At 35.1% G+C, this 24,205-nt stretch overlaps 1 protein-coding gene across 1 annotated transcript in view; it reads right to left on the reverse strand.

The window, feature by feature from the left end:
• LOC120631597 (dopamine N-acetyltransferase) overlaps positions 1 to 18,059 on the reverse strand; it is a 43,393-nt gene extending 25,334 nt beyond the window's left edge. The window contains exon 1 of the mRNA XM_039901241.1: positions 17,838 to 18,059. Within this exon, the coding sequence (XP_039757175.1) occupies positions 17,838 to 17,918 (81 nt within the window). The 5' untranslated portion in view covers positions 17,919 to 18,059. The remainder of the gene's footprint in view (positions 1 to 17,837) is intronic.
• Positions 18,060 to 24,205: the final 6,146 nt, after the last annotated feature.

Here is a 24,205-nt window from a genome sequence, read left to right on the forward strand (position 1 = left end):
GTTCACTAGGTACATTTAAGTACATCTAAGTTTGGCTACATATACTAGTGCAGTATTTTGTTTTCTTTCTCCTACTCTCTCTCTCTCTCTCTGTTTCGCGTGGCTTCCGGACAGCAACAACTTTATCTAAAACACTGTATAATGTTACAGCTATAGATATGCTTGCTGGTGAGAATCCTAGGACATATAAAAAAGTACTTTTTATTTTTTTTATTTATTATTATTTTACTTTATTTTTAAAATCAATATAATCATATTCGGAATATATACAATCCTATACTAAGAGCCGGATATACCTACCTATAACTTCATTGCTAAACATTATTAATTCGACTGTGAGATGGTTATAACAAAAAATAACTTGGCTAAGTATGTTGTGGGCTCTTCTTAGACCTGGGGCGCGTTTGGAACCCTCCTAACTTTAGTTTTAAGTTTTAGAATGCAGTTATCACCATCCCCTAACATTAGTGTTAACATGTTAAATGTGTGTACGCTTATGTGCCTGTGATAAGGTCTACATGAATAAAACATTTTTGAATTTACTTTATAATGTTCCTTTACGTGCTGGTGATATCGTTTATAATATAAAGTTATTTAGGTATGCGGAATTCTGATTCAGAGCTATGTTCTATTTCAGCTAAGTCCTATATCTGTTTTTTGCTGACATAAGTAGGTACGATCTCAAACCGCGATTAAATTGATTTTTAAAATCAATATAATCATACATCAATCAAACTTCCTTATACCAGGAACAGATTTGAAATGAAACAATAAAAAACAATACCTATTCCATATTTAATATTACTGCATTGTTTTTATACACGATTCAACTTCTACTAATTTTAGAACCCGGAAATTATTGTGTCTAACGTCTCGGATAATGTCTTAAACTGTAGCTACACTGTAAATGATATCGTATTTATTTTAATCAACAACTAGTTTCTACTTGACTACGAATATATGGGCTACTTCTTATCATGCAAACTTTTGTATGATAATTGGTTGTATTTTTTCATACATATAGGCTGAGAAGACGGGCAGAAAACCGACTGAAATGACTGAATCTGTCCTGGTACGAGTAGGCAGTACAAAGGTGCCAATTATTCTGTTATAGGTACTCAAATCCCTTAACTAAACGAAATTGGCAGGTTTAAAAGTACAGATGTTCTTTCCTCACTGTATCTCTAAGGATAGAAGTATTTTCAGACAATTTACTTTAGCTTAGAGGTATAGGCACCAAGGTTCACTTTCAGTGTGATGCCAACAGAATTCTTAGATAAAAACGATTACACTAAAAGATTCACTATTACTATTTGTGATTTTAAATCTGCGCGCGACTCCGCCTGCGTGGAATTCAGAATTAGGTCTAAAGCTTCGCTCGTTAACAATTTTTGATCCTACCGGGATCCTCGGGAATTATTTGAGAGATCGGTGTAGAAAGTACCCATATGTCCTTTTCCATAGCGTACCAAATTTCAAGTCTGCCCGCGGCTTAAACAATTTTAAATTTTCCCTTCGGGAACTACTTAAGAAATCGGAAAAAAGGTAGCCATGTTCTTTTCCACGTCAAAGGCTACAATGTATGTTAAATTTCATCCAAATCTGTTCAGCCGTTTTTGCTTGATTAAGTAACAAAAATCCACACTTCATAATATTAGTAGTATAGTAGGATTTATGTAAGTAGTTTTTTACAGCGTAAATTTCAATTTTTCTTCTTGACCGTCGATACAAAAGAAATGTGAAACTTGCCTCCAGCGAAAATTATAATTACATTTTGCTTAGTTATTTATACCCCCCGTCGATAAAAAAAAAAAGGTATATTCTTTTAGTACTAAAATCGGTCATGGCACGTTTTAAAGTTTATTTTAGTTTCATTCGTCATTACCTTTGCAAAACCTCTTTGCCTTCACCTCTTGCGAGTTGATCGTTCATCGCGGCAAACGTTTATCATATTCGCACACGGAAGCTGTTTATCTACCCCGCGGCTGGGTCACGACAAACAATAGCACCCGGTAACGGAAGTAGCTCCACAAGCTTCGCATGTAAGGATAACGTTATAAAAATACATTGTCTCAATACAGGTATAATGTGTTAGTCTTTGGTGCAATTACAAAAATTCACATTGCATTAAGTAAGTTCACATATTATTTTATTAATTATGTGAGACAGATAAGGTAATTGAATACTTTTTTAGTTGCAACAATTACTTTAACTATTGAAGGACATCTTGTCGGACTCTAGTTCAAAGAAGTTATTCATTTAACGTTAGATTGCTGTGAAATCCTATTAAAACCTTAAAAAATATTGTTTACTAATTATTGCCCGGTCAAAAAGCGGTGATAGTCAGTGGGTAAGGTTTCTTATTAAATTTCGGGTTGACTGAGTTCGATCGCATGCGCTTCTAACTCTGCGGAGCTAAGTGCGTTTTTAATTTAATAATAGAAATATCATTGGCTTTAACGATGAAGCAAAACATCGTAAGGAATCTTGCATGCCTTCTCCATAGTGCCGTATGTTCTAAAGGATGTGTGAAATCCACCAATCCGCATTTTGCCCGCGTGGTGGACTACCTCAGCCCCAGGGTATGCATAATGCATAGGGTATGCAGACGATATAAAATGAAGATAATCTCCAATACGAGTTATAAATACTTAAGGCTAGGCTTTTTATAACTCTTACAATGCCTGTCCTTAAGTTTTTTATAACTCGTAATGGAGATTTTCTTCATTTTATATCATCTGCATACCCTATGCACACCCTCTATGCACGCCACTTTTAATTTTGTAAAGAGACCCGTGATCCTATGATTTGATAATGGATTGATAATGGTCATGATAATATGCAAAGTGAAACGGAATGAACAGAATACTGTTGAAGGGTGCATAAGTAGGTACCTATATTTCATAAGGAATAACACTAAAAATATTAAATCAAAAGAAGCGTATTTTTTTTTCGAAACAAACTTATTCAAAACATTCTAGGTGTTTTATGACAACCCTATTGAAGAGACCGACATGTACAGTACCTACGCTTCGCGACGCGTACCTGAGTGACAGGAGTCACGTGATTTTACTTTTGCATGTGATGTCAGGGCTGTATCTGATTTCTTTCAGTAAAAACGATGGCACTAACTATTAGCGTTTCGGCTCCAAAGATAAGTTTCAAAGACAGTAAATAATGTACCTCTAAAGCCTTTGAAGTATTATTTCTGTTTTCATTTACACGTTGTATATTAGATAGTAGATTTATTAAAGTCAAAGTCAAAGTCAAAAATATCTTTATTCAAGTAGGCCCACAGGTGGCACTTTTGATGCGTACATAAGAACCACACGGTAGTGAGATGATGGCGATAACCACATTCGTAAACTTAAAACTGAAGCTACGAGGGTTCCAAACGCGTCCTGGTCTAAGAAGAAGCCCACAACAAACTTAGCCGGGTGTTTTTTTTTTTTTTGTTATCACCATCTCACAATGTCATTTTAAATTATTAGAAGAGCAACCTGGTTAGAGCAATAATTTACACCCAAGCTTTGTTATCGTTTACGTAGTCCTTTATACTATAATAGGACTTTTCTATAAGCTTACGTTTAATACAAACTTTGAACTTTTTAAGAGATATCTTAAAAATTCTCATTTTTAAGAGATTCTTATTAATTTATTCATATTATTAAAAAAAGATACAAGTTAAGCTCCAAGTCCACGAGCCTTTCTGATGTATATCTAAGTACGTAATTAAAAATTACAGTAAAATTTAGGCATCCATATTAATTATTGCCAATAACTTTTACTCAAACCTCTCTTAATATATATGTTTAGATTAGAGGAACGCTGGAACACGCGCTAAATTCAAATTTTAAAAATTTGAATTTAGTGCGTGTTCACCCTCGGGGCGCAGTTAGTAGATTTCAGATTAATAGTTTGTATTGCAAAAAAAAAAAAAATAGGTCAGATCCTAGTCAAAACATGCAAACAGTATGGCTATCAGCGTAAGATAAGGGGAACATACGTAATGTTCGTATCACGTAATACGTTTTGACAGCTGACCTCAAGGTCTATCGGCTTATCAAACTGTGTCACTATATCTTTAAATGACCTACAATTAATTAATATTTAAGTTTATTTGTTTATAATTAGCTTGCTAATTTCACTGAAAAGGTATATAAATGTAAAGTTCGTGTTGATAGGATGTTTTGATGTGTGGATGTTTACATGATTGGATGTTTAACTAGAACAAGTTTATTTTTATTCTACTACAAGTTAGCCCTCAATTGCATTCTAACTCTAAGATGGTAGCGGGCTAATCTGTTATCGTTATAACAGCTATATTAAAACCACACGCCTCGGTGGCACGTCTTCGTCAGTGCGGTAAATAGGTACGGCTGGAACCTACCAGACCAGACAAGAGAATATTCAGACTTTATTAATTACCTAATTGCCCCGGCCGGGGATCAAACACGTGACCTCTCTATTTATAAGACCCAACGCTCACCACTGTGCCAAAGAGGTCAATTAGCACAAAAATAGACATATCTTTTATTAAAGCAGGATACTTTTTATCTGGGGGAGATTTTTGTATGTCAGATCGATACTGAAGCCAAAAGAGTGTTTTTTTTTATCTTTGTCCGTCTGTCTGTATCTCGGCCGCCATTAATTTTGTAAGACAATTCATAAATTTTTTGGGGGGCAGTTGACCCCCCCCCCCCCCCTAAATCAAAAAACAATATAAAAAACTACGGAAATTTAAATAATGAAGTTCATTAATGTGAGGTAATAATAACATAAAGTGGGTATGACCGAGTCTTTATAAAAAAAAATGATTGACAAGTGCAGGGGCACGCGAGGCGAAAGGCGATCATCGAACCTTAGGCCTTGGTAGTGATCGTGAACAAGGTCCGCTCAACGGGCTTTGTTCAACTGGAAATTACTATAGTTATCGACGTGACTTAATAGTGGCATAAATCTAAAAGTCATAAAAAGGCAATACTTGTTATACTTTAAAGTTTAAGCTATGGTCTTAGGAACCAGTGGCGTGCATAGAGGGTATGCAGATGATATAAAATGAAGAAAATCTCCAGTATAACCTATAAAAGAACTTAAGGATAGGCATTGTAAGAGTTATAAAAGAGATTTTAATTAATTTTGTATCATCTGCTTACCCTGTGCATACCCTTTATTCACGCCACTGTTAGGAACATATCTTATACGCTGCTCTAATGCAAGTTGGTTTGGATAGATAATATTATATATTGAAGTAAGTTAAGATATTTCAGTAAACGCAGAAATTGTAGTCTTCGGACTTTTAACTTTGTATTAGTACCTCTATATATTCCTATCTACTAGTGTCTGGTATATATTCTCCTATAATAACACAAAACATGCATATACATTTCGGAATAAAACAAGCGAAGATTTTATACAGAAATTTTTGTTTAATGGGTAATAAGAATATTTTTCAATTTTTAACACAGCGTATCTACTTAAATATTATGTCTGGTGTAGAAGTTTAAGACAGGTTGTCAGAGCGAAGAGGCGGTATGACGTAGGTTAGGTCAGGTTAGGCATGCCTCTTTTACCTAACAGGTCTTTTTATTTATAGAGATCGAGGTTTTAAAATATAGGTCAATATTGAAGGTCGTAAGAAGATGTGCATTCAAAACATCTGTATTTGTTTTAATTTTAAATATTTCGAGTTGTATCAGTTTGTTTTCAGCTAAATCCAAATGTTATTGGATGTTGGTAATAACAAACATATACGAAAAGCAGTCTTATATGTATCCCTGACCTTTATATTCCGAAAGTCGTAGTTGATTTTTTTGAAAAAATAATCTACGAAACCTGTAGACCTTATATGCAAATGCAACCTTTGTATGTATTTTGGTTTTATTTTTGTACCTTGCGGTTTACTAGATGGATTTTAATATAGTTTTTACTATTATAATAATGCATAAGGTATGATTAATTCAATTAATCTGAAAGATAATTTTAGAAAAAAACAGGATATTGAAATCTTCTAGAAATTACAAAATAAAATTGTTTAAAAAAATCTAATAGATAATTACAACAAACGCCTGATAATAATCGTTTACTAAAATTGCAATGCAAACCAGCTTAGCCACTTAAGGAACCAGCGGGTTGTGGTGAAAACTCCCTGTGAGGCTAAAGTTGAAACCCACCACGCTTTTTCCGAGGCCTACCTGATGGTACGTGCCCCCGTGTGTCCGTTAATCTGAAGTGTAAGAGTTAAGTCTCATCAGTGGCGTGCACTTCCTACATGCACAAAAGCACTGCCTACCCTAAAATGTATATACAACTCTTATAGCAGGAGAATTTTAGCCGTTTTATGCAATTTTCCAGCTGTATGCATACCCTGGTAAGAAACCCAGTGCACGCCGCTGAGTCTCATATGCCTGTGATTACAGCAGCAACCACGTCTTTCAGACTGGAACACACTATTACAATATTGATTCTTGGTGGCAGATATAAGCATGACGGTACTAAGAAAGTACTTTCCCGGCCGAGCTCTGTCACAATTAGCTACTACTACTGCAGATGGCATATTATTTATGATGACAATGATGATTACTACTCGAAAACAAAACATTAATCTATATAAAATAAAACTGGATATAAACTATCGACTTACTAGAAACGCTTATAAATTAGTGATATCGGCCTATCGTCTTAGGAAAGTACAGAAAACCTTTGTAGGGTTGAGTATTAGCTTTTACCATTACATAAGTTTAAAGAATGTATAAAAACACATTTAATACATCGAGGTTACTATACTATTGATGAATTTCTTAATGACAAGGTTGCCTGGAAGTAAGCCGCTCCGCTATCATCTCACACAAGACAGAACAAAGATTGTAAAACGATGTTGGAAAAGAGCAACTGCTGTGTTTCTTCTCGGCTTCTTCTCGGTAGAATCTGCCTTCCGAACCGGTGGTACAGTCACTACAAACAGACATACTTGACGGTTCAAAAGTGCTTATATAAGGCCTACTTGAAATAAATGAATTTTGAATTTGAATTTTGAATTTTGAATTTCGAAGGTAATTTTTAGTCATAATTATTATAAGTGTGTTAACTTTATAGTTATCGTTTATCTCTGTGTATAGGAAGAACAGCCCGGCAGATGTACTTTTCCAAAAAATTGTATCTTACGAAACTATTAAAAAAATTAAAAAAAAAACGTACCCGAACGTTGGCTTCAAACCAGCATACAGCTCTGTATTTGTGTGTAAAACTGAATATAAAGAATGAGAACTAGGTCATAAGTGCACGTGAACTCGAGAGCCTAGCAATAAGAAGTAAAAACAAACATGAATCGATCGGAGCTCCCAGTCCCGCTTTCATACAGACTCGAGTAACAAACAAATAAAGAGTAGACTCGTGGAACTTCGTTATTGAGGCCCTTAAGTTGTTCTATTTTAGATTTACTTACAACCAAGTAAAGAATGTTGCCAGATACAAATTATTTACTACAAGTGGTGGATAACGGCAAGTTAGGTATTTTTATCTTCATCAGTACCATTCACCGGCAAAGGAGACCCGTGCAATATCCACTACATCCTCCAATGTCCACTACGGTCTCCTTTCAGAATGAGAAGGGTTTAGGCTGTAGTCCACCAAGCTGGCTTAGTACGGATTGGCGACTTAACACACCTTTAAAAGAATTATGGAGAACTCCCTAGCACGATAATTTTCCTCCACCGCTAAATCAAGCAATATTTTTATTGCTTAAATTAAAACGCGCATAACTCCGAAAAGTAAGAAGTGCGTGCTGGGAATCGAACAAGGTCCGCCCTTAAGGGAGGCCGAAGCCCTACACATTGAGCTAATATTGCAATGCAATTATATAAATTTAAAATGCATTTAAATAATTTCGGAACCGCCAGGATTTGAACCTGCGACTCTAGCACTCGCGGCCTGAGCGCTTTCTCCAATTAAGCTACGGCTCTCCTACCGTCGATGCCGAAATTAGTATATGGCTTTCACATCAGTCTTATAGCGACTGACAATCTGAACTGACAACTGTGTGGTGTACAAAAAAAAAAATCTAAATCTACTAATATCCCACAGTCGGGCAATGAGCTCCAATAATGAAGGAAAAAGGGATTTGTATTGAGATTTTTCCAGTACTAATTTTATACCGTCTGATTTACTGGAAAACTTTCTTCGAAGGAGTGAACCCTTTTGGGATACATTTCAAAATCAATCCTATACTCTATCCTGTGTCCTACTCGAAGGGAAGTAAAGGAAGAAGTTGCTGGTATCGAGCTTATAAAAAATGAAACAATGAATTTATATTCAAACGGCAATTTCAAGTAACTATGTGACGTAGGCTGGTACCGTGTCTATATCCTTATACATAATAATCATTAATCGAATTGCAACCGGAACATATTTGAGATTGTTAAAAATGACGTCAATATTCTATTGATACCAAGATAACGAGACGCCTCTGTATCCTTGATTATGTCAGTCACATTGCATTCGTTAAATATAGATAAAAAAACAATGGTTTAGTTAACAGGTGTAACGAAATGACAGGTCTAAAAATACTGACCGGACAGCGGTGCTTTGAACCAAACCGTGAAAACCTTGGGTTTTTCACCGAGGTATCTCTACCACCCGTTATCTATATGCTAGTATTATAAAGCTGAAGAGTTTGTTTTGTTGGATGCGCTAAACTCAGGAACTACTTGAGAACTCTTATTGTGTTAGATAGACAATTTAACGGGGAAGGCTATAGGCTATATAACAGCTATGACTAATAAGAGCGGAGCATCAATGAAAAATGTTGCAAATTATTCCTTTGTTAAAGTTACGCCAAAATAGTATAATGTATCCACGACAGCATACTGTCTAGGTTTTAAGGTTGACATAAATAATAGAGATGAAAAGTTTATGTGAATCCATAGAGAATAACAATGAATGCTATAGAGCGATTAGGTAAACAATGCAAATCGCCGGCCTTATCGCTACATAGAGAGCTCTTCCAGGCAAACATATGCGTAAGAAGAAATGCTATAAGTGCATAAGGTGGTACAAAATACCTATCTAATAATCATACACACAAGTCAAGGTTTATAAAACAAACTTTATACTACCATCCCCTCACACTAAAAATATGTAAGGTATTTCAACTGCTCTTTAAAGTAAAGTTTTGACTCTTGATTTTTTGTACTAAGCACCAAAAATTCTAAAGGTTTTTGATAACCAATAGTCATTCTAAGCTTGAAGTAGAACACAATTTCTTTTCTATTTGCATAACGTCTAATCGACCCCGTAATTGTTTTGTATGCTTATCAATTGGGAATACAACTACCACTTGACCTCAGTTTAAAATTCGCGTAGCATTGAGATATGAACATTTATAGAACGAGTGTGTATATTTAGTGCAGTTTTAGGCTAGGTTTAGAAGGTCGTACAAAGTCGCGACTCGCGCTATTCGTAAAATTACGCAGTACGCGCCGCGGTCGATCGTTTACTAAATATGCAGTAATAATAAATACAAATCGTTTAGGGAAATCACTGCCCATTATGAATGAATGAGAGTTATAAACAGATCACAAGACATTACTCGGCTAGCTTGAAGTCAGCTCTAGGAGGCAAAATAAAAAACGTTCTTTTTTCAAACAGTCGTCTGAAAGGTGCTCTTGTTGTGTACATACAAACTAGGTTTAGAAGGTCTTATAAAGTCGCGACTCGCGCTATACTTAAAATTACGCGGGCGATCGATTACTAAATAGTATGAAAAAATATAAATCGGTTTAGGTAAATCACTGCCCATTATGAATGAATGACAATTAAACAGATCACAAGACATTACTTGGCTAGAAGACAAAATAAAAAACGTTCTTTATTCAAATAGTCGTCTGAACGTTGCTCTTGTTCTGTACCTAAATACAAAAAGCTGCGAGGGTTCCGAATATTAATTTTTGACGGCCGACTGGCGCAGTGGGCAGCGAACCTGCTTTCAGAGTCGTGGCCGTGGGTTCGATTCCCACAACTGGAAAATGTTTGTGAGATGAACATGAATGTTTTTCAGTGTCTGGGTGTTTATCTGTATATTATTAGTATTTCTGTGTATTATATTCATAACAATATTCATCAGCTGTCTTAGTACCCATAACACAAGCTACGCTTACTTTGGGGCTAGGTGGCGATGTCTGTACTGTCGTAATATATAATATATAAAAAAAATTTATATAATATAATATAATATATAAAATACTTTCTGTTCTAAAAGCAACAAAAATGGCCGCACATTTCATCGGGTTTTTAATGTAGCATAAACAATTTTTTGTTACCTTTGAGTCCCTTAAAACGATATCTACGCAGCCATTCGCGTGACTTACATTTCTTAAATTTTAAACACTTTTATTGTAAGCGCAGAGTTTTTTTTTGCAAATATGCAAATACAATAGAGCGAGAAGGTAGAAAGTACAATTTTCTGGCCTTATCGCTACATAGCGAGACCTTCCAGGCAACTAAATGCGTGTATAAGATGAAATGCTATAGGTGCAAGTTTGGTTGTACAATATAGATATCTAATAATTATACACATATGTAAAAAAAATGGTTGTTTGTTTTTGTACGCCATAAACCAGTATCATAACCATTGACCGTAGGGATATGAAACCGTTGCTCACTACGATACTCAAAATGTGACTTAGGTTACCAGCTAAACTAGCCGGATTACGGACAACTGAGATTCCACGATTGAGTGTTTAGGGTTGGATCGCGTTATACGTTATACGATACGCGTTAACGCGTTACACCATTTACCAAACCGTGCAGGAGTCTTACTACCATCGCTTAAAGCAGTATTTTTATTGGTATTGTCGACGTTTTGCTTCAGCATTTATGTTTAGAATGTCAAGGTATAACGTCACCCTGCACAACTGTAAGTTCTTACTAAAATTATGCAGATGGAGTGGTACAAGCCACTAAGTCCAGTAAGTACCAATAAGTCACAGGTACATGCTACTTTCTCAATGCTGTTAATTAGCTCCGTAACCTCGTATTAATACTCACATAAGTGAACCTCATCCACAATTTTAATGAGCGCGCTGACGGACATTCTTAAACCGCTTATCTGGTGTCATAAAATGCGCTCGATGAGATTGAGCCAAGTGTAATAAATTGTTGATTAATCATTTATTTATTCATATTAAAGTAATAAAAAAACAGTAATTTAACACTCCATATCAATTTAATTTTAGAAGCGGTGATATCCCAGTGGATAGGACTTCGCAGTGGCATGCACTTCATAGATGCACAAAAGCACTGCCTACCCTAAAATTGATATATAGCTCGTATAGGAAGGAGGACGATTTCGGTCATTTTATGCAATATTCCCGCTGCTGAGTTTGAATGCTAGCACGCACCTCTAACTTTTTTCAGTTATGAGCGTTATAAGTAATTAAAATATCACTTGCTTCAACGGTGAAGGAAAATATCGTGAGGGAACCTGCATGCCTGTGAGTTCTGCATAATGTTCTCAAAGGTGCGTGAAGTCCACCAATCCGCATTGGGCTGGCGTGGTGGACTACGGCCTTAACCCATTGTCGTCGTGGGAGGAGACCCGTGCACTGTAGTGGGTCGGTAATGGTTTGATATAATGATGATTAATTCAAACTAAACTATAAACACCACCATGAATTTATATTTATTGGTTTTTACCATGAACCACTGGTCCAGAGTTCCAGACTAAATAAATTGAGGATCGATGTACTGTAAGTATTCAAGCAGTTGCGTAGTTCCCAGACAGTACAGGTTCCAGCATCAAGTTAACTTGTTATTGCATTTTCAATACTTGAGAAGAGAAATCAGAAGCGATGATAGTCAAGTGGAATTCAGCCTTCCTTTCGAGGGAAAATGCTTGGAGATCCACGGCACACTACTCTAACTTTTCTGAGTTATATGCATTTTAAGCAATTAAATATCACTATCTATAACGTTGAAGGAAACCATCGTGACGAAACCCGAATGCCTGAGAATTCTTCATAAAGTTCTTATAGACGTGTGAAGTCTACAAATTCGTAGTTGGCCAGTTGACTACGGCCAAAACAAAAGCACAGCCAGAGACGAGACTTTTGTCAAAATTGAACTTTTATTGCTCTGTTTTACTCTTGCAATATCTATTTCTTTAGTATTAAATGAAAGCTACGGTTCCACACACTATTCAATCACGGTCAATTATCGAATTAGTATGCATACAAACAAACTATTTGCAAATTACGGGGAAAATTGCCGAATTTAGTTTAATTCAGAGTATGCGGGTATTAATTGTACGTGCTGTCATTGAATTGCTATTGGATACCTGCGTGCAAAATTAAGCGAATTTCGCAACACCTCCGCATGCTTATTAGGTGAGGGTAAAACCAGGCATCCAAGGCATCCAAGTTGGCGTATAATTTTGCTATAAAAGAGAGGAGAAAAAAAAAGTAAACAACCTATCAGAATACTGGCTGGCTTGAACCAGGCATGACCCTGGATTTACGTCCTTAGGCCCTGGGCATAGGCATTTGCCTATGCCCAGGGCCTAAGGACGTAAATTACTTTGTAAGAAAAAAAAAAGTCAAATGAACAAACGAATACGAAAATATTATGAAAAAATATATATAAAGTCCTAACTAAAATACTTATTTAATACAGATCTCGAATACAAAAATAATGCAGAAATAACGAAAATCTCTTCATTGAAAGAATTAAATCTTATTACAACTACTTTCGCCAAAGATAAGACCGCCTTTGCACACCTAAACTAGTTTTATTTTTAAAAAATTTATCTATTGTGCTTCTTTTTAGGTACAAAACCATTTATTCCCATAAAAAGACCTAAGTCACTTACATAGGTAACTTAATTTTCTATAATAAATTAATACACTTCGCCATTAGACTAAAATAAATTCAATTTTACTATTATCTACTCATTCAATGTATTCGCCTTTAAATTTATTGTTATTACTTAATAAATAACAAGCTAATTTAGTTTTGAATACATTGAATGAGTTAACATTTTTTATAGGTAAAGGTATTTTATTATTAAATTTGGCGCCTTCAAAGGTAAGGGATTTCTTACCATAATTTGTTCTAGTTCTAGGTAAGGCAAGGAAACTGGCTCGACGAGTGTTATTTTTTTTGTATTTTGTTTCTGTGTGTGCAATAAAGAATTTAATAATATTAATAATAAACAGTGGCACATATAGCAGAGGACGGGTACTCAAAGTTCTGAAATGACACCGGAAAATGCAACATTGACATAGGACAGGTACAGGGAGCCGCTGAATACAGGCTACCACCAATCCATGGAATTTAAAAATCCCTGGAGACAAAAAAAAAGAGCTGGAGATGTAATTAACGAGGAATTGTTGATTATTGGTCAATCTATGCATACCAATGTTTGTGTAAATATTTTACTGTATATTGTTTTTTATGTATTTGTGTGCGATAATTTTATTATTATTATTAAACTCTTTATTTGTATACCACAACATTAACATATATAAAATATAACAAAAACAGAAACATATCGAAAGAAGTAGTAATACAAAAGGCGGCCTTATCGCTTAATAGCGATCTCTGCCAGGCAACTTTTGAATTTATACTATGTATCTATCTCATTTCTTGGCTTAGAGTTCGCAGGTGCTAGTGATAAGGCGGGGATGCACTAAGGTGGTCGGCACAAGGTAGTAGATTTCGTATCGGTTCGATCAGATGAAGTCTGCATTGGATCTAATCGGTATCTTCGAGGTCAAATCAGGACAATCTCTCCTTTGTACGTGTTACATTGTACGAGGATATAGTTACTGCATACTTTTATAAGCCTTACATACCTAGCAGCCTTGAGGATTTCTCAAAACCAGTCACGAATAAAAAAGACATATTACTTTTTTAATAGTCTTTTCGAAAACTTAATTCGCACCAGGAAGACCTTCAGGTTTTGAAAACATAAGTGTTTCCTTTAAAGTAATTTTTTTTTATACAATCTTACGGCAATAAATGTTATGACAGTGTGCAATTTAATTAAATGTTCTGAACTGTTAAAATTTTATTGTGTTGGTAGGTCTATATATACTGATGCACGAACAATACAGTTCCACAATATTCTCATAACACAGAACTAAGAACATACAGAAACCTTGTACACAACTAATATCAAAGCATCAAAAACCCCTCCACTTTAGTAGTGTTTCTCGAACAGTCACTTCATTCATTTAGCAGTTGACAGTAATTATTTTACCTCTAATGTCCTAAACGTTTACCATAAAATCGGGAAAATGGGAAAAGTTTTTGAGCTAGCAACATACCGCGGGTGTGAAGTGAGACTTGCTCGGGGCGATTTAATAAAATACTAGCTGACCCGTGCAACTTCGTCTGTACCAAATCGGCTATTATCGGAAAACACGAATAAAATGAAATTTTCTAAAAATGAATCCTAGCTAGATCGATTTATCGCCCCCGAAACCCCCTGTATACTAAATTTCATGAAAATCGTTGGGGACGATTCCGAGATTACAATTATATTTATACAAGAACTGCTCGTTTAAAAATATAAGATATGAGGAAACCTGCATTACTGAGAGCTCAAAGTATTTTTAAAGGTGTGTGCATTCTACCGATCCGCACTTCGCCAGCGGGTGGACTAAGTTCTATATAAACCCTTCCCAGTCTGAAAAACCTCCCTTGGTTTTTCGCTCGTTTAAAGATATAAGATTCTGAACTGTTAAAATTGTATTGAGTAGGTAGGTACCTATTTGCACTGATGCACGAACAATACAGTTATATTCTCATAACATATATTTAAGAACACACTATAACCGTGTACACGACTAATTTTAAAGCATTAAAAACCACTCCACTTTAGTTGTGTTTCTCGAACAGGCGGCGAGCCACTCTAATATTCTAAGCGTTTACCATAAAATCGGGAAAATGGGAAAAGTTTTTGAGCTAGCAACATTCCGCGGGTGTAAAGACTGTGACGTGCTCATGCAATAAAGGATGAATGAGGTTTCTGTATTTTCTAAATTATTTTTCTCATAAGTATTTCTAAGAATAGGAGTAACGTATATAACTGAATTGTGAGTAATCAAGGGTGAAACAAATATGAGAAAAAAATAAGTTAAATGCTCCCGTTCAATATTTACTGCTTCATGCTGTGTTAACTAAAATTATTGTTATTTTAAACTCAAAAAGATTTTATTCGTGGTCTTGTACGTGCAAGGTTTTCAGAGGACTCAAGCTGCTTTTACGCTCTTGTGCATAAAAAGTAAACCACGATTGCAAAAATTTTTTTTATGGATTTTCTTGAGTGCGCATGATTAGGTCGCCAATATAGATATAGATGATATTATTTTTTATTTTTATTCATCTAAAAGTCAGCTCTTGATTACAATCTCACGTGCTGGTATCTGATGATGCAGTGAGATGGTAACGGGTAAAAGGGTATGGCAGATATATTAAACCCATATCTGTAATCGGTTTCTACGCGACATCGTACCAGAACGCTGAATCGCTTAGAGGCACGTCTTTGTCGTAAGGGAATAATAAAACCAGCCATGTTAAAGACGTACTTAAACTTCAGTCTCCAATGGTATCTTACCTACATAAAGTCTTACATGTTAAATACACATTTGTTTAATATCATACATGTTATGTACATATGAAAATCCCATGACTTCGAAGCTTAATTTATTTTACAATTTATCGACTAGGTACATCGTTAAAAAATCATACGAATACTGTAAATATGCCACATAAGACCAAATACGACATGCAAAGTTCGTAAAACTTAAAATTAAATATAAAGAGACATCACTGTTTCTTTTCCCTGCAGTCGAAGTGAGAAGAGTCTTTTTTTGATCCCTCTTATTAAACCCCGACGCAAAAACGACGGAGTGCTATTAATTAGACGTGCGTGTGTCGTGTTCGTGCGACGAGTGAAAATTACGACCGGTTAATTAGTAGGGAATGATCTTAGCTTGATGAAAACTGCTCGAAACGGTGGCTCGTACATATTTTTTTCAGAACTCCCTCAATATGGGTATCAAATGAAGGGGCTTGTCTAGTACAATAATGTACGCGATATTGAAAGACACGTAACTTTAAGTTTTTGTAATTAACAATTTACGCAACTACAAAGTCATATTCATTACCGGCCCACTACAGGGCACGAGTCCACCAAGCTGGCAAAGTGTGGATTGGTGGACTACACAAGTCTTAGAGAACTGAATGAGGAGAACTGTCAGGCATGCAGGTTTCCTCACGATACCGTTGAAGCAAGTGATATTTTATTTACTTAAAATACGCACATAACTTAAAAGTGCGTGCTGGGATTCGAATTCGGCCCCCAAAAGTAAAGCCGAAGTCCTCAACACTAGGATATGACCGCTTCAAACTACAAATTTTCTACTAGGTTATTGGGTAAACTTGTATATGTAAAAAAAATATTTGTTCGGATTTAGCAAAGTTCAAGATGTTATCGTCCTTGGTAAGACAGCGAGAGTAGTCCAAGGAAGCACTAACTTGACATTGCATCTTATATTATGAGAGCAACGTAGTAACTGAATCGGTAGTATACCAAGAATGTAACCTAATTTTACACTAACCAACACGAAGAAACAAAAAGTTTGCACATTAATTCACCATGTGTGAACTTTATAAGTGGGTATAAAGAATTCATATTTAATGAATATTTTGAACATTCGTAGACTCTTCGTAGAATGTTAGGTATATGAAAAATTACTATAATAGCGGTATCAGTTTGTTTTTCATAGGCACAAAAAATTGTGCTGCTAGTATTTGTACTATAATTATATTACGGCATAATTTAATTACATTTTCAGAAAAGATACCTATATGAAGTTTTAAAGTATAGGATAATAATAAGTACCTAACATTCATATATTCCAGATAACATATTACCAACAAAAAACCGTAAAGGTCACTGGGACACTGTTTCTGCTTTGTTAATCTAATTACAGAGATGCAAATTAAACGTACGTTTTCATTTTGCTGAAGTTTGACTATAACTTACATTAACAAAAGTTGCTTATTAAAAAAAAAAATTACTCTACTTAATTAAGATTGTCGTTTGTGAATGACTAACACTGACAGAAATGCACTTTTGGAAGCGTTATTTAATTTATATTGCTATGAAATTTATATTTTTACTAGCTGACCCCAGCGCCATCTGTCGGGCTGATTTGTGAATCTAAACCATCCAGGGTCCCACCCTAACGCATACCGAAAAATTCAGTCAAATCGGTCCAGCCGTCTAGGAGGAGTTCAGTGACATACACACGCACACAATAAATTTATTATTCTTTACAATGGTTGACGGTGAATCAGTAATAATTATTTTAAAGGTCGATAAATATGCCACATATATAGTAAATATTTTCACGCAAAATAATTTGCATCACGCGAAATTAATTATTATTGTATACCTACACATACCTATCTCTAAAAAAAGTTAGGAGGTAATATTGTACCTAAGTAGTTCGTATATTTTTCCTTGTAGGAACGGGTAGGTACCTAATTAAAATGTAAAATGAATTCTTAATCAATGTTCTTTTAAGTCATCTAAATCAGATTAAGTATTCCACAAATACAACAGACTGGGAATACAACCATATCACGACATGAAAGTAGGCATAATTGTTCCATATAAATATTAGAACTACCGTTCAAATTATTAATGAAGTTTTTTTATGTATCAAAACCACCCGAAAGACACCAATATTTAGTTTAGTTTTTCAAAAAAACTTAAATATGGATGTAACTTTTTTTTTAGAGATGGTATTATAATTTTCTTTAGGACCTACCGTATATTTTTCAATCCGGCTTTCATGTTCGAAATGCCGCTCCTTCATATTCAGCATATTCCTGGCACTGGTGACAGCCATCTTGCTATTTATAAAAAAAAAACAAAAACGATCTATTTCACTTTTCGCGCGCGAATTCACTTAGCTCTCACGCACTCCCAGGCGGGATCGCAACGAGACTCCAAGTCGGAATGGTTGCGAAATCGCAGTTCTTTTATATAAAACTGTAAACTGAAGTCGCCCCTCGCTTCTATCCCTTTCATATTCGCGCGCGATATTGCTCCGTGTAGGTACAGAGAATATAGGTGATCACGTCAGACAGCTGCCACAGAATAGAACATATAATTTTAATTTTTAATTTTTTCATTACTTTAGATGCACAAGTGAACTTAATTTAAATATCTCGCCAAACTTGATAGTTTAAAGGCGAGTTTGCGCTCTTATCGTAGAAAGCAAGCCTAATTACCACAAACAATTCAAACAATTTTGTTTAAAAAAGAAAAACGGTGAACGGTGAAAAATGCTTAGCACGTACATTAACATTAAACTGTCAATCAGTGTAAAGGTCCATAAGAAAGACTTTAATTTAATTTAAGGGCTCCTCCTTGCTACTCTCTAAGCTCTATTATATTAATTATTTTTAGAAACATTAAACAAATCGGTATTTTGCTAAAATAGTCAGCCACTCTTGGTAGTACTAAACTTCTTTTCATTATATTTCTAGTGTCCGCTTTTAAGTTAAGTACTAGTTTTAGAAATTTATCGGAATAATAATCATCTATAGTTATATAAAATTAATTCTAATATTGTTCATATTTTTGGGTCTCTGAACAGTTTCTCATAATTTTCTACACAACAAAAAACTCGGAAACGGAACATTAGAAAAAGAAGAAGTCATTTATCTATTCCTTTTTTTTGTAACAATTCCCTTTGTGGATCCTCCATTACACATGACATTCTAGAAGTTAATTGCTTATTTAGCACATCAAGAATATTTATATATCTTTGAATATATAGGCTTTTTTCCAGGGCTTCGAAACGAACTCACAATTGCCTTTTCATTATTATTGAGTTAAAGATAATCTTTATTTCAAGCTTAGCTTAGTTTATTTTCTTTTGTTATTTTTTATATATAGATACATAATATTTTTTATATACGAAATACAAACATTTTTTTAAAGAAAATATTTCGGTACCAACGTATTTTAGGTTAAAATAATAATTTAAAAGTTACGTAAATATTTGCAAAATGGTAAACTTTAAACAATGTTAATTTAATTAATAATTTAAACTCATTCATCATCATTAAACAATGAAATAAGAAGCAGAACAAAAAATCTATTTTATTTAAGTATATTCTTGTCGAGTTAAATTGTTCGTACCCGAGCATTGCAAGTCCAATATTTGGCAGTAGGATTCTAAGGCTCTAAAACTCTTGATACAAGAGTCCTAGGTCCTTATAATTCTTTCTACATCATGCATGAATAAATAAATAAATATACTACACACATTGACAATACACACATCGCCATCTAGCCCCAAAGTAAGCGTAGCTTGTGTTATGGGTACTAAGATGACTGATGAATATTATTATGAATAATATACATAAATACTTAGAATATAAACAGGTAGGCATAAAAATAGGTTCCTAAGAGTCGCTCAATCTGTGCTTGAAACCAAACTTGGAAGCATGTTCTTGGCTTGATGTCGGCTCAAGGAATAGATTAAATTAACATTCTTATTGGCAGTGCCCAAGGTAGTTTATTGGTACTGTGACTCCTAATTTTATTGAAAAAAAAAATCCGGAAGGAAACTGCATTTAGATTGGTGAAGAAAGGCATAGTTATCATTTTTCTTGTTAAATACTCCGCGACTTCAACCGCGTTTGTTTGTAAAGCGGTGAAGCGGTGATAGCCCAGTGGGTAGGACTTTGACTTGACTTTCGGAGAGGCGAGTTCGAATCCCAGCCTATGGTGGGTCTTTGCTCTAATATATTATTTAACTTTTACGTTAGTAGACTAAAAATAATCCATCCCCATTCCCAGCCAATTGTCCAACAGCTGATGATTCCTAATTATTATTCAGTAAGCGTTCATATCCTCATGGTTTTTTAGGCTCAAATGGTAAAAAAAAGCTGGGCGTCACTCGCGATCTCAGTCCTCCATGATTTTTCGCAACCAAGACTTCCTCTTGCGATTTTTAATTTAAAATATGACTTGTTTTAATGGTGAAGAAAGACACCGTGAAGATACCTGCATGCCTAAGAGTTCTCCATGCGTGTAAGGCCTACCAATCCGCACTTGGCCAGCGCGGTGGAACGGCCTAAACCCTCTTCTCATTCTAAAGGAAGATACATGCACTGTATTGGGCCGGCAATTATTATCTTAAATTAATTTGTGGTAATACTGTGCCCGTAAATAATAATGCCCGTGTAATTTCATATTCGTGACGTAGATAGGTTTCCCGTGTGTCGTGACAGTTTCGCTTTAAAACGTAAACACCCATTCGGACAGGATTTGTTGAAATTCCAACCTAAAGAGGGTATAGTAGGGAGTTAAGTTCGTAGAAAAGACGTAATTTTTTTTTTAACGTTAATCACCTAAAAATTGGTAAAATGTTGTTATTTGGGTTGACATGAATTAAAATAGTGAAATACATGTTTCAGGATTCACAAAAATTTAAATCCTTAATTGTTTTTCATTTGAATTTGAAAGCCTAATTCTTAGGTGAGGCCATATCTTTTTTTAAATCACGCTACTCAAATGGACTCTTAGGTAAAGAGTGCGGCAAAGGGCGGGCGATGCAACGCGGTGGGTCGTAGAATGAAAATTTGTATGGGACAAATTTGGACCAAAGTGGTAGGACGAACGCGGAGGAAGTTGCGGGCGACTGCTATAGTAAATTGTACAACAAATGTCAAGTCGATCAAGTCAATCATCGACCCTTTCTTACGATAATTTACGATAAATTAATTACGATAAACGTCTCGGATAAATGGGTATTGTGACAGAGTCACTTGCTATCACTTTGAATGTAGAGCTAAATTCAAAACTTGTACATTTCTGTCAGGCATCTTTATTTTTATTATTTCATCATGAGTAAGAATTCAAATTTCGAAACACAAGATAAAACTGTGGGTGGTTATATGGGTTTAGTGGTTATTTAGTGGTCACAGATAAAGAAGCCACGAAATCCTGGCCGCAAAAAAAATTAAAAAAAAAAAAATGTTTGGTTTTTCTGTGCATAAATCTCACAGCGCTGTCCCTGTTCTTGGGCGGGCAAGTAAAGCCGTCGCTCAAATATTAAAAAGTCCCAATAATGTCTAAAGCCCGCCAACCCGCATTCCAACAGCGTGGTGAGATAGACTGGACGAGGAGTCACTTTTATGCACAAGAGCATAAACAAGGGCACGTCTGAAATCCTCGTAGAATTTAGTAAGCACAAACATCTTCATCAATTATAAGGTTGGTTTATTTTGAACCATAAGTGTAAAAAATGTTGCATGTGATGACCAATAATGAGTTGAACATTTTATATGTAATCCAGTATATATAAACTTATAGTACCTAAGTCTTAAAGTACAGCTGTTGGTTGTCCGCAATAAATAAATTAATAAGAATGTCTATTGAGTTTTTGTTACTTTGAAGTTAGTTTATAACGTAAATGTTTCAAGTGAAAATTTCCCCTTTTTTCACCTTTTTTCTAATATGTTGTTTAGTGATTTAAAGTATCTGAATAAATTGATTTTTTATTACTTTATTTCTGGCAAAAGATTATGTCTCTTGAGTGTGGCAAATAAGCAAAAATTAAGTCACTGAAAACACTATTTAAACGTCAATTAATCCTGAAATCTTTTTTTAATGATCTTCACATAAAAGCGTCTTTTATCACTAGGGTTTAATTTCATTGTTCGATAGGAATATTATGTACAGTAGGGGCGTAGTTACGGAAACCTAAATATATATTTATTTAAAAAAAAAACTTACCGACTATGATAATAAATTTTAAAGCAACAAAGAAGTAAATATACATATTTTTTTCGAACCAACGAAAAATATATTTTTCTAGGGAAATAATAATTACAAACTAAAATTGATATTTACAATAAATTCAAGCCGTCTAACTGTTCACTTATGGGCATGGTACCCAAAATGCTGGCGCTATTGCCCCTTTGGGTAGCTAGACTTAGCCGTTGGGCTAAATAAGCGCCAGCTCTTGGGTCACCAGACGTAAGGGAAACTTTTCGTGTCCACCATGGGAATAATAGATTTTTGTATTACTCAAGCTTGACGATTATGTAAGTACGAAAAAATTTGCCACTACTACTAAATTTAATAGAAAATGTGTGTAGAAGGTGGCGTAATGTTATATTGTGTGATTGCGTAAACAATGAATAGAATAGAGTAGAATAGAATAGAATTTGTTTATTTACCAGAACAACACAAACAGACTTACATATGGAGTAACTTAAAATTTTGTACTTAATTATTAATAGCTTAAGTCTTTGATGTGTCGTGCCAATAAAAAGGTTCCGACTCAGCTTAATGTTCCGAATGTACCCATGACGGCCGACTGGCGCAGTGGGCAGCGACCCTGCTTTCTGAGTCCAAGGCCGTGGGTTCGATTCCCACAACTGGAAAATGTTTGTGTGATGAGCATAAGTGTTTTTCAGTGTCTGGGTGTTAATATGTATTTTCTAAGTATTTATGTATATATAATTCATTAAAATATTCATCAGTCATCTTTAGTACCCATAACACAAGCTACGCTTACTTTGGGGCTAGGTGGCGATGTGTGTATTGTCGTAGTATATTTATTTATTTTATTTTATTTTTTATAACGCTGGTATTCTGTCAGTACCTACCTATTTAGTTGAGGGAAGTCCAGTTATGAAATCACATATAAAAACAAAAAAAAATATAAACTTTATAAAAGAAAGTAAACTTCATAATGGAAAGGAGATGAAAATTCATTTTTATTTAAGTAGTAATGGAAAAGTATGTTAGTCAGATAATAATTTTTAGTTTTTAGTAGTGATTATTGTAAGATAGTGCCACATTAGATTTTTGAATGTTCAGTAGATATAATTTGCGATATAATTTTTGAAGCGCAACTTTGATTTGGCATTTCTAAAAGGTGGTGGGATGTCGTTCCAGCATTTGGTGGCAAGATATTTAAAACTGCCACGAAATGCTGCAGACCTGTGGCGTGGCATCGATAGTGGTGAATATCTTCTTTCTCTACCAATAACATTATTCTCTTTGTTTTGGCGACTAGAGCCCATTTGTCAGTAATACAGCATAAATTTAAATGACTATATCAGTTTTTTTTTCTTTCATTGACCAAAAAACTTCAAATCAATTTTAAACGTAACCTAATACACTACTGTACTAAACGTACCTAATAGACCTCAGCGAAACAGTTAAGTAAGGAGAGCGCAAAGGATAGTATATCCATTAATTAAATTTCGGTCCATCGGACAAGAACCGACTTGCTGAACCGACCGAAGTGCTGCAGAATCTGTGAGTCGAATATCCGCGCTAACATATTCAGGACACAACCTTTGAGCAGCAATCGTGGTTGATTTGCCGTCATTTTTTGAAGAGTTCCGTTGTCTGTCCCCTAAAATAAAATAAATTCAATAAAAAAAAAAAAATTTGCTCATCTGTCTGGCAATGACGTAGCTATGCCTGAACTTACATAAAAATAAATAAACAACCGAATTGATAACCTCCTCCTTTTAGTAGGAAGTCGCTTAAAAGTAAAAAAAATGGTCCTTACTTACTGATTAGAAGATTTTCCTCGAATCTAACCACAATTCTTTCATCAATATAATACATTATATCATCATTATTGTCAAGAGAAGATTGATTAAATATTTAATATGTGCGACTTCAAGGTCACTATGTAGAAGTAATGACCTGATTTCGCAGAAACCTACACCATTGTAACTTCAGAATATCCTCGCGTATCATCTGTATAGTGTATAGTATGTGGCAGCTAAACAGAGCGCTGATGGTCGATGATGTCCGCAATGAAGTTTTTTAATGTAAAAATAACTGTTGGTCCCTTGTCTTAAAACCAAAACGTATGCTTGCTCTTTTGCCATCATACCTTTTTTTTTTCTTTTCTTTTCTCGTGGGGAAATCCTCATGGATACCACTACACCACGGGGAGGTGCAGTGGTTATGCCGGACTCTTACCGACTTAAACCCCACTGTGTTCCAACACATCGCCTGGTGACTGGTCATGGGAACGCTTTCGCACACAACCGCAACCCAGTCAGCGGTGCCTACTGAGGCAGGCACTTCTCTGTAACAACTTCGGTTACCACTGAAGACCACCGAAGGCAAACCAGGAACACGGGG

This window comes from Pararge aegeria, chromosome 18 (assembly GCF_905163445.1).
Source record: "Pararge aegeria chromosome 18, ilParAegt1.1, whole genome shotgun sequence".
NCBI lineage: Eukaryota > Metazoa > Arthropoda > Insecta > Lepidoptera > Nymphalidae > Pararge > Pararge aegeria.